The 12,552-nt window shown below is 43.7% G+C and overlaps 1 protein-coding gene across 2 annotated transcripts; it reads left to right on the top strand.

Annotated features, from left to right (window-relative positions):
• The first annotated feature begins 20 nt into the window (after window positions 1–20).
• Window positions 21–12,200, top strand: srek1 (splicing regulatory glutamine/lysine-rich protein 1). 2 transcript variants are annotated; one of them, XM_056588266.1, is made up of 12 exons: window positions 21–301; window positions 456–589; window positions 3,270–3,394; window positions 3,810–3,953; window positions 4,277–4,455; window positions 7,717–7,847; window positions 7,956–8,073; window positions 8,529–8,630; window positions 8,783–8,854; window positions 10,118–10,177; window positions 10,747–10,861; window positions 11,116–12,200. In XM_056588266.1, exons 1-12 carry the CDS (start codon window positions 174–176, stop codon window positions 11,227–11,229), a joined length of 1,422 nt encoding a protein of 473 aa, XP_056444241.1. In that variant the 5' UTR covers window positions 21–173; the 3' UTR covers window positions 11,230–12,200. The 2 variants fall into 2 exon arrangements, with proteins under 2 accessions (XP_056444241.1, XP_056444240.1); XM_056588265.1 differs by having other exon boundaries at window positions 22–301; window positions 10,744–10,861.
• The last annotated feature ends 352 nt before the right edge of the window (window positions 12,201–12,552 follow it).

Below are 12,552 nucleotides of genomic sequence, written 5' to 3'. Positions count from 1 at the left end.
CCCTTTTGTTCTGGACCCCCACAACACACGGTGACGCTGTTCAACATCTTAGCTTCCTCCTCCTGATCCAGAAGTCAATAGTACACTACTGACTATGGTGGTTACCCTGAGGTATTCCCTGCACGAATACCGCGTATAAATAAACACGGGAATTATATTTTAGCACCGCCAGAATGAACGGAATACCGGGAACTACCGTTGTCCAGGTCACCAACCTGTCGTCGGCTGTGAGCAGCGAGCAGATGGCCACTCTGTTCGGCTTCCTGGGGGACATCGAGGAGCTGCGGCTCTACCCCCCGGAGTAAGTGCATCCGACCCGGGCTCACTAGCCACAGCAACGGCGGGGATCTATCTGGGGCCTTTTTTTTAATTCGTCGATAATGCTTACAAACAAAACATAGGGATGATCGCGAAGGGGCTTTTAAACGTGTGTGTTTGTCTTGTTTCATTCACAGCAACGCGCCGATCGCGTTCTCGTCCAAAGTGTGTTACATCAAGTACCGGGAGCCGTCTAGTGTCGGCGTGGCGCAGCATCTCACCAACACCGTCCTCATTGACAGGGCGCTCATAGTTGTCCCGTGTGCGGAAGGTGAGTGCGGATCATCTTTCGCTCCCACACTGTGTCATAAGATTGGGTCTAAATAGATGATGTGGTTTGTGTTGTTTTTTCTTTTTTTTTTTACCTCAGTCAAGACATGCAAATCGTTTACAAACGGTCGTTAACAAATTCTGGTTAATACTCTTGCTGTCTTTCTCGCTGCTCCCCTCAACACACCCCCCCCCCCCCATACACCCTCTCCTTACACGCGCACACACACACACACACACACACACACACACACACACACACACACACACACACACACACACACACACACACACACACACACACACACACACACACACTAGTCTATACACACAGCCACACACAAGCTAGTATATTCCTACATTTTCACTCACCAACACACTCACAATCATACACTTGTCTATACTAACATATTGACACTCACAATCCCACACACAAACACAAACGACCACACACACACACACACACCTATACTATCATGAAAATCAATGTTAATCACAATTATGCACTGGTTTGTACAGACACAAATGGCTCTTCGCATGTGATTTCATGAGTAGTGCACTTTCCAAGGTATTTGCTTTTCCAAGGTTTTACACAGCATCCGACATATAGGTATTTCCTACTTAGAATTGGGCAATCGAGACGTAGCAACATAGCACTGGTTTTATTAAATCATTTTTGGGGATAAATCTGCTTTCCTTTTTTTGATCAGAGTGTACTTATGCCTTTTCATCGTGACTTCTGTTTTTTCACGGTGATCAGTCACAAAACAAAAAAAATTATAAAAACATCAGGACGGCAACTCGGATAGCCTAACTCCTGATCCTTTCTTCCTTTTTTTATGTAAACCCAACCCCCTGTGGTGCCGCTGTTCCTCCCGTGTGTTACCGTAACGTCATGATAGTAGCGCAGCGCAAATTGCTCTTTGTCATCCTGACTTGGTGGCCCGATGGCTACTGAGTTTATTAATTTGGTTTTGTATGTTTTTTTCTGTGTGATTATGTGTGCATATCAGATGACTTGAGTGGCCCCGGCTGGTACACTTCACTAGCCTGAATCAGGCATTGTTTTCCAAGCCACAATCCCCGAGTGGGCCAACCAAGCCTTCATGGGGGAAAATGTGACCAGGAGACAAGGCCGCTGAGCATTCCAAGATGGACACCTTGTCTCTTTTTTGTTTTTATTTTCTTTATTTTTTTATTTCCTTCCTTTCATTCTATTCCCATGTTGTCCACTCTCTGCTGTCTCTACCAAGAACCTCTAGCTTTGTTTTTTACTTTTTCTATAAATATATATCTATATATATAATTGGTATTTTTTGGTTTATTTTGTTTTTTCATTTCCGTCCATCCCCCCTCCCCCCATACCCCTTCTCTCCACCTCTACAGCTGCAACTTGTGTGTGGTTGAGCTGGGTTCAGCGCAGCGATGCGGGCCCCCATTCCCCCCGAAGATGGCTGTCACTTAACACTCTTTTCTCTCTCCTCCTTGCCGGTGTAGTTGTAGGTGTAGTCAGGGTAAATGACAAGAGAGACCCGACTACAACCTATAGAACGTACTGTTGCACTTTGTTGTTGGATTTTGTTTTAAACTGCTCTGTAAACATATCTGCTGTTTGTGTGTTTCAACGCAGCCACGTTTGATATAGCTTTATCAAGGGTCGCTGTTCAGAAGCTACTTAAACACTATTCTTCTCATATATATATTTACTATATATCTATATATATATATATATACACGAGTATAGACGTGTCACAGGCATTCATTGTTGGTTTGTATTGTTTATTGAGGATCTTTCCCTATACTGGAAAGACTCAGGTAGCTGTTGTGTTTAGACATGGCGTTTGTGTTTAGTACCGGTGACTCTCATCGTACGCTGTGTCTTTAAATCCACCTGTAGCCTTTTTTAAGTTTTCTCTCAGTTACGATTTGTAGTTTTGATTAACGGTAACGGCCACAATAACTAAAAACGTGGCCTCTCGTCCTCCAGCTCTACTGAGCGGGGGAAACGATAACAGCAATATTTACCATTTGATTTGAGAAGAATTTCTAATCCGATGTTCTTTGGCAAAAAAAAAGTCTTGGCTAACGTCTCATACAATTCTTAAAGTTGTTGTTCTTCTCTGTATTTGATGTCCTGTGTGCTATTAGTGACGCAGCCAATGGGGTTGTCTTGTGTCTTGCACAACTTTCCGACACTGCGAAAACGAACACCCCCCAGGAAACGCATCCATGCTTGATATCGTACGGTTCATGACCAATATGTTTCCAGTACAGGTGACCCCATACATCAAAGTGTTGACTCATTATCTGCATATTATTTTCTCCTTCTTTTTTTCAATCTATGAAAAGAAACAACAAAAAAGATAATCTGTTTCTTTTTTTTATTTTGTGAGGAAAATCTGTTTAGATTGTTGACATTCACAATCATAATTATGACTGCCTGAGCAGATTGCTTGTTTTAAAGTCTAGTCCACCACAGCGATTGAGCTACGATGCTCCGTCTTCACTCGTAAGACACTAGGACAGGCTTTAGACGGATGAGATAAAGAGGACATTTTGTTTTTAACGCTCCCTTTCGCTCTAGAGCACAGTGTTGGGTGGGTAGTGTGGATGATAGAGCAGACAACAGTCCCCCCCCGCTCCAGGGACCCCCGCTAACCGCTGCCTCTGCCCCTTGACAGGGAGGATCCCGGAAGAGGCCAAGGCCTTGTCTCTGCTGGCCCCGGCCGCCCCCCCGGCGCCCGCCATCCTCCCGGGCGCAGGCCTGCTGCCCATCCCCATCCCCACGCCCTCGCCCGTTCACAACGTAAGCTCCCAATTTATTTACTTTTTGAGATTCATATTTGTAAAATAGTTTTACAAATGGTCTTGGCTGCATGCATGTGTCCGTGTGTTTTAGGTTGTTTATGTATTTCTATTTTCTAAATGGTTTCGCGACCGCTAAAGTGGATGCACAAAACGTGGCTTCTGGGGGATATAGAGGGCGGGACTTCCCGGAGTGCTTCGCAAGAAAATTTATTGTTATCCACCTTTGGATTGATCAATTTCACAGCTCATGGGAAGAGAACGGAAATGAGTTTCTGTAGACCGGATAAATAATAAAAACCGACCTTCATTACGCATACATCCTGGGTGATGAAGGGCTTCTCACGGCTCATATTCAAGACGTGTGTATGTATATAGCAGTGTGTATACGGTTGTGTTTCCCTGGGCTTCTGCAGCTGAACCTCCCGGTGCTGAGCCGGCCCCCTGCGGAGCTCTCCCCCTCGCTGAGCGCCCAGCCCCCGCCGCTCATGGGGAACGTGGACCCCTCCAAGATCGACGAGATCCGCAGGACTGTCTACGTGGGCAACCTCAACTCTCAGGTGGGGCCTTCAGACACCGTGTCCGATTCCTCAGGGATTTCACTCCTGAGGTCAGGGTCCGTTTGTTTTATGGAATCATAGCTGTCTGCCATTTTGTGCATTGAAGTGCGTCTAACAAGGCAAGGGTCGTCTAAAAATGCACAACAGCCAATAGTAAGGTGGGTCAAGTCAACAGAGGTTATTGGAACTCTTAATTACCTTTAGTTCATTCATGTTAACTATATTTACACTGATTTACAGTTTGTCTGTGTGTAGACCACAGAGATTTGACTTGACATGCAATGCACTTTTCTTATGTAATGTGTTGTTTTGGTGTGCTACAGACCACCACGGCTGACCAGCTCTTGGAGTTCTTCAAGCAAGTGGGAGACGTGAAGTTTGTGCGCATGGCGGGGGACGAGACCCAGCCCACACGCTTCGCCTTCGTGGAGTTCCTGGACCAGAACTCTGTGTCCAGAGCGCTCACCTTCAACGGCGTCATGTTCGGAGACAGACCGCTCAAGTATGGGATCTTTATTAACATCTAATTATCATTATCGCTTATCGGCCACAACAATAACAAACACAATTGTATTTAATCATGAACTGGCTTTCTTCATTTCTTTCTAAAGGATTAATGGTTTTACTGATATGTTTGTATGGGGGAAATATGGTACGCTGATGCTGAATTATCAATCTAATTTAGTTCAGTTAGCAATGCAACATTTATGAAACAAATAGAATCTTCATTCTGTTTTATATTAATGCTACGATGATGTATGTGGACCAGGGATGGAAATTAACTTTTTTGCCCACCAGCCACTGTGGCAGGTAGATTAAAAAATCTACCAGCCACTCATCTTTTTTACCAGCCACTTTTTTATACGCTATATATTTCTTTAATAAATGTGTAAATTTTGAACAATATAATAGTAGCAATAAATAAGACTGTAAGTAGGTTCTACCAAGGAACTGAGTTGAAACGTTACACTCTCAGTGTTTCCCCTAGGATTGAGTTGCAGCGGAGGTGAAATGTTATGTTTTTCGCACGCAATTTTTTTGTGTGCTAGCAAAGAGCACCCTGCCGGGAGGTTTCTATGTGTCTGCTGGCAACATACATACAGTACATTTGTGCACAGTAATTAGCAGGGGAAATAAGGAGAGATTGAACATATTACAAGTATAATCTTTAAAATCATTATTTACATTTATTTAACAAATATTTTATATCAACAACCACCCTATACATTAAAATCCCATAACCCAAATACTCCAACAATCGAAAAGGTCTGTGCCTCAAACCAATGCATCTTCCCACTCCCTCCCCTCTCCCCATCACAAAGGTTGTAGTAGGAGCATAAATAGGCCATGCCTCTATTGAACAAGTTTTGGAGCTCTAGAATCAATAATGGCGACGCTACTGAAAATGTTGCTAAAAAAAAGTATATTGACATTTTTGCTAAAAATATATTTCTTAAAAATAAGTAGAGATATATTTTTCAAAACATAAGGTTGCAGTAAGACATAAAGAGCCCATGCATATGGAAAACGTTTTAGGGATCTAGAGTCAATAATGCAGCGCTATTGAAATTGTTCCTAAATAAAAAATCTTAAATATGAGATATATTTTTCAAAACTAAAGGTTGTAGTAGGACGATGAAGAGGCCATGCCTCCATGGAACAAGTTTTGGGGCTCTAGGGTCAATAATGGCGACGCTATTGAAATTTTACCATTGTGGTCGTTTTCAGTTTTGCACTTTGCAGAAGGTCCCTAAGCTCGCGGCTGAAAGCCGACTGCTCGTAGAAGCCAATGCAATTCACAGTTCGCTAAAGACGGCTCGTTTGGATGAAAACAATGTTGTAGCTGGTTCTCTGGGTTACTACACTCAATTGTGTCACAACGATGTTTCACTGATGATCTATTGAACCGCAAACTCCGAATCTGCGGAAGTTCCTCCGTAAATATGAAGCTCTCCTCTTGTTAAAAAAAATAGAAATTCAGCAGCGGCGGTCATATTTCAGCAGCGGCGGAAAATTTGCTGAAATTTGATAAACAATACACAGGTATCTGCCATGTTAAGTCATGTTTATTTCAAAGGTGTTACGAAGTTTGGGGATAATTCATCTATACAAAGTATTTTCAATAAAAAACAAATTAACAATAAAAAAACATGCATGGCTACACCTTCATAAGTCAATTTGTTTTTTTATATTTACATGTGACTAAATACAAATTTGTCCACAGACATGGTAACTAACGTATGATAGTAAGCATTATTGGCCCGTAACACTAATATTCAGAAAAAACACTTTCTTTCTGTTCAATTGTCTAGATAGAACTTTATCAATCACCTGTAGGAGACATTTGTTAATGATTGTCCCTATAAAATAATGGTAAAAAAATAAATACAAATCACGACAGTACCTGAGTAAGTCAAACCGTCCAATCTGAAGGCTCTACTTAAAGGTTGGGTATGGAAGTCTCTTTTTTGGCAATTTTTGCAAAATGACTTGAAATCCTTATCATAACCCACTTACAGCCACTGAGTTAGAAGTACTGACATGAATGACATGGGCGCTATCCTGGTAATCTCTCTGCGTGAGAAATACGAAGTGTGGCGTGTGAGCGTGTGCATGGGTTGAATTCATGGGGCAAGCCCCAGGAATCTCCCACTTCCGGCTTCAATGAATGAGAACCAAACTAATACACAAAAGCGTCAAATCTAGCATTAAAGGTTAGTTTAAGGAAGTTCTCTCCAGTCACGCTGAAAGTAGTTCGTTAGTAGTAGCGCTTAAATTTGCAGTGTCAGAGAATTCTGAGAAATCTGAAATGCTGACTAAACTCTCAGAATTCTGACACTGCTAATTATTGCGCGCTTCCATACCGCTCTAGATTCCTCCACCCCCACACAGATTTTTTTCCTGTAGAAACCTATGGTGAAAACCGATCCGCCCTCTTAACCACAAAATGTTTGAGTCACTCCTATGGGAGTAAATCTGTGCCATCGGATTTTGAAAATAAAAAGCCATTGAACTGTCAGCACTGAATATTTATGCATTGAAATAACGTATTTGGATTTTAATTGAACTCCTATTCAGCTTTATTTTTCAATGTTAAAAATTCAAAATCAAAGATTCAACGTCAAAAACTTCAAGTGGGGACGTTGATTACGTTGAAATTCAAATCCAGATACGTTATTTCAATGCATAAATATTCAGTGCTTAGAATTCAATGGCTTTTTATTTTCAAAATCCGATGGCACAGATTTACTTCCATACACTTCTCCTTCGTCATGCTTAACTGATCATACCTCTCTCTCGTTTGTTACACAAATCTTACCATGGACACTTCCACAACCCCTCTCAAATTTCAGCCAGCCAGACAATTCACGTCACAGTCACGTCTGTCAATTTATTAATGGAATTCTGAACGTGTCCCGCCTCCGAAATAGCCTGGCTATAGCCATGCTGCCTTGCGTGCGATTTCATTTCTCGCTGCGAGGCAGCCTGGATTCCATGGATCAGATTTTCGCCTGAGATGGGGAACCAATCACATAACGGGGAGGGACGGCGAGACGATGACGACGTCTATGCGACACACCCATCGTCTTCTTCCGAATTGCGTGTGTCTCACGCCGAATGCGTTGCGTTGGTTACCGGTATATTATCCCTGATGTTGACAGTCGCAGTTCAGCAAGAGAGGCGTAGAAGAAGAAGGGGTTTGCTGCGTGAACTCTAAATTTTAGCTAACATGTCTCTCTTCATCCTTCCTTTTGCCTTCCAGGATCAACCATTCCAACAACGCCATCGTGAAGCCCCCGGAGCTGACGGCCCAGGCCGCCGCCAAGGAGCTGGAGAGCGTGATGAAGCGCGTGAGGGAGGCCCAGTCCACCATTGCCCTCGCCATAGAGCCCGGTACGCACTCCCCCCTAGCCCCAGTCCCATTGGCTCAGCCGTGCATCACTGCCCGTCCTTCGTTAGCCTTCCGCTCAATGCGTGGGCTTCCTCTGCTGTTTTCTGTAGGAGAGGAGGAAAAGCCGCGCTCTGCCAGTCGGTCCCGACGGCCGCGGCGTTCCCGCTCGCGGACGCGCTCTCCCTCACGCTCGAAGACGCACAAGAAGAGGTCGCGCTCGAGACACAGGTGGGAACAAGTTGTTAGGCCTCTGCCTCCTCGTTAGGCTTCGGCCTCCTCGTTAGGCTTCATCCTCCTTGTTATGTTAAAGGGGCCATACTTTTTGAGATTTAGCTTGTTATAAACCTTGTCAGCTATTAATGAGTGAACTGTTCTGTGGGAATATCCGTCAGTAGTTGACTGCCCCGGCTGGCTAATTTCTGAACAAACAAGGCATCTCGTCCCTGATAGGTTCGGGGAGTCCATCCGCCCTGTCAATCATAGGTTCATGAAATGTAAAACGTTTTACTGGTGGAGAACGAATGGAGGGAGGGTGCAGAGCGGGAGGGGCTGTCATTGGTGGTTTGGTTTCAGAATCTTGATCTCTTTCTGTTCCCTTTCTAAAACCATTGAATCGTTCCTAGAGCAGCTTTAACCCCTAGTGTGTTGTGACGGTTAAATAACGGCGTCTCTCTGGGTTGCAGGACCAAGCCCTCTCAGGCGCCCGTGCCCAGGGGCAGTCCTCGCGGCGTCCACAAGAGGCGCTCACGCTCCCGGGACAAACGACGGAGCCGAAGCCACTCCAGGTGTGTGTGGCTGTGTGCATGTGTTCATTCACCAGGACTACCACTCAGCCATGTCTATTTTCCTTTGTTCAATGGTGCAAATCATAAACAATGGAAAGAAAATGACATTTATAGTACTGCTAACGTATAATAACGCGTATGGTTCCCTCCAGGGGCCACAGGAGACGCAGTAGGGAGCGCTGCAGGAGCCCCAGGAAGGCGGCCCGGTCTCCCTCCCCCCAGAGGTGAGCAAAACACCCCCTCCCCCGCCTAGAGCATACCGCTGGGGGGCAGCCAGTAGTCAGGGGGTCAGTATGACTCCCAGCCACAGGGTTCTGGCTTCAAACCCAAAGTCAGCAACTGCCTGTAGGGGTCCCATAGCGGGTTGTCTGCTCCTTAGTGAGACGATGTGCACCGTTCCATAGCTTGACACGTGCTCTGAAATGAATGGGGCCGTGTAGACGCTAACTTTAGGGAGTTAGCAACATGAGTTAGGTTACATGAAGGATACATATATCTATTGAAGGGTAGAGACACTTCGCTTAAGGTTTTCCACACCAGTTTAGATGGGAACGTGGTTTGGAGAGGGAGGGTTTACGATCAGTGTTTTTTATTTCTTTGGAATCAAGCGTCCCTAATAGTGGCATGTATTGGCCTATATCCTAGACTCTGTGGGTCCTCTTTTAAATCAATCCATCAATCCATCCTCCACTGGTCCTGATTAATCCCTTAGGGGCCACTCACACTAGGGCCGCGGCCCCGTGCCCGAGCTCATTTGCATACTAAAGTTTAGATCGTTTGGCTAGTGTGACCACGCCATCCGTATTCCAGCACGGAACAGCCCCTGGGCCACGGCACACTTGGGAGAGGTGTGCCGTGGCCAAAGTACAGATGCTAATGAGATGACACGCGCGGCCGGATACGCAACGTGAGCTGGATGACGTAGTCCTTGCCCTTCTTAATTTATAGGTCCATGCCCTTCTTCCCCACAACAATAATTTTAAACAATGGCGGCAAGCGGTTCACGAGTGGGTTTACGTTGGTGCGATAGTGGAGTCGAGTGTTTAATTTGGGCCGACGACAGCATTCACGTTGTTGTTCTCCACTGTTGTTATGGCAGCGAGGACGCTTGGTGATGATGTATTTATCGTATTACGACGTGATGACGTATGCATGAAGGAGCAATCGTGCCCAGGCCACTGCCTTTGGGAGCAGTGTGACCACGGGCCAGCGCGGGGAGTGGGGAGGGGGGGAATCGTGCTGAATCTTCCTGCAGCACGGAACAGGCAAACTTGCCTAGCGTGAGTGCGCCCTTAGTCATTGGGAAACGGCAGCTTCCTCTTTCAGGTCCAAAAATGAAAAATGCTGATAATCCATTAACAAAATGTTCCTACTGAGAAGACCGGTGGAGGCTGTACATAGTGTGGTATTAGTCTCAAAAGCCCCAAAGGTAGCAACAGTGTTAGGGATCTAGAGTGGAGGAATGACAATTTGTTTCACTCATGCAGAAACACTGCAGCCTCCCACAGAGGCGCCAACAGTCATCAAACTTTCCAACAGAAGCCGAGGTAAGCTTAGGAGTCTGAAGGCTCATGTACAGACAGCCATGGAGCTCGGCTCCAGCCCTTTGACTCTATTTATTAATCATAGAAACCAATGTAATGCAACATGACCAGGGCTTTGTAACTCATTATAAAGAGGGGGATCCCTGTTTGACTGATTTCAAGAGATCAATGCATAATATAGATCAACAACACAAATATATAATGACTTTGTCAATATTGCTCTAAATCAATTCATCTTAAAAATTAATTAATTTAAAGAAATGACTATATATATATATATATATATATATATATATATATATATATATTATGACTGTAAATATTATTGTACATACCTACAATAAGCCATAGGTACAATAATCATGTATTCCTTCATATATGTAAATATAATCTAACTCAAACTATAGTCTTATCAAACTAACATTGCTAGTCATTTTCAAATATCCCTGTAGACTGTTATGGAACAAAAAGCTTATGTTGCTGTATGATGACGATGTCTCCCATCATTGGCTTTTGTGGAGAAGGAAAAGATGGCCGGCTCTCAGTGACCGTTTCTCCTCCGACTCCAGCAGGGTGAAGAGGGGAGGGCGGAGGAGGGAGCGCAGCAGGGAGCGGAAGGAGCGCTCTTTGTCCCGTAAGAGGAGTCACAAGGACCAAGACCGGAACCGAAAGGCCAGGCCCGTCAAGGTAACCAAGGTGTTCCCAGAGATCCAGTCCTTGCACTTTACGCATCCGTAGCATTAAGCTAGTTATAGTGTACGCCAAAATGTCCAGCCTTCGTCGAAACGTACTCGAGAACAAAAAATACATTCAAATGAATACGTAAAATAAAGACAGAATATGGAAAATAAATAAATAAAGGGGTGTCATAAGTCATGTATTCTGTAAAATATATTCGGCCGCTCGCTTACTTGTTTTTTTGATTTAATTTGACATTGAAGGTGCAAAAGGATGTTGACCGGGAAGCAAAGGAAGACTGTGAGAGCGACAGAGAAGGCTCCGGATCGGCAAGCGAGGACGTGGCCTCCCCCTGTAAACAACAAAATGGCCGCTGAGAGACTCTGGGCGAAGAGCACGTGTCCGTAGGTTCAACACGAAGTAGGAGACCAGAGTTCTTCTTGTTGGCTAACAGTGGCTATATTAAAAAAAAGTGTGTTGAAATACGTATTCGCACACGGCAAAACTCACACATAGTTGGGTAGTGTCACACATGTCAGTCGCCCATTTTTAAGACGCAGCGTTGTATTAGTTGAATCATCATCTGGTCGTTTGCTTTTAGTTTTTTATTCAATTTCATACTGGCACTACACAAATTCCGTTTTGTGGTACAGATGTCACCAAACAAGGATATCGATTTCATAGATGTGTCCATCTGTCAATGACAAGCAATTTAGTTATTAAACTGAAAGGAAATCAATCTTTATTGTCAATTTTATTTTACTGAACAGTATTTTGATATCAGAATCAGTTGACAGAACGTGGAACCTTTATGGATTCAGCTATTGTACCATCTATTTGGGACAAATGGTCCGATTGAATGAGTAAACCGTAAACAAAGATTTATATTTAATACTTTTTAATTACAAGTCTACTAACTAACAAAAGAAAGAAAAAAAGGGAGTAGTAGAAGAGAAATCGGAATAATCGTCCAAAAGCTCCCCTCTTTGTACAACTGTGTAGAACCCCTTGCTTCAGTACTAGGGATGGGACAGGCTATGCTTACCTCGCTAACATACAGAGCCTGTATTGACTTGATTTAAAAAATAAAATAAAATAAAGAACAGCCCACCCTGTATCTAACTGGCACATACTGATAATCCTCTTAAGCAATAAGACAAATGTTTGAATCTAAAAAAAAACATGACATTCAGAGACCACTGAGGAGTAGAAATGAACTATCTTGGCAACGCATCTCATTTTGCTTCCGATGTCTCATGGGAAATAAATAGGTCCTTTTTTTTTATTATTACTTGGATTGTATTATTCTGACCATTTTGTGTACAGTGAATAGGTAGTGTTTATGTATGGGCCGGGTTTAATAATGTATGAGGTACAACATCAGGAGGACACAGATGCTTTTTATGGTGCCCGGGGGAAATAGCCCTGTCTGTTGTTTGAAGGATACATTCATCACATGCCTCGTGCAGTCTATCACAGCCACAGGATCTGTACAGTATGCCCTTTATTTTTGTGTCGCTCACCTTTTTGTGATGCAACAAACGGGTTGATATATATTACTGTAATTACAAGCAATCAGAAGAAATGTATGACTTATTTTGCCAATTTGGTTTGTTTCTTAAAGCTCCACAACATCCGATAAAGAACATTCTTATGTATGTTATATATGTGGTCAAATGTATTTTTCACTCCCTAGTAAA

This window comes from Gadus chalcogrammus, chromosome 4, assembly GCF_026213295.1.
Source record: "Gadus chalcogrammus isolate NIFS_2021 chromosome 4, NIFS_Gcha_1.0, whole genome shotgun sequence".
Taxonomy (NCBI): Eukaryota; Metazoa; Chordata; class Actinopteri; order Gadiformes; family Gadidae; genus Gadus; species Gadus chalcogrammus.
This window is presented reverse-complemented; position numbering and strand designations above follow the sequence as displayed.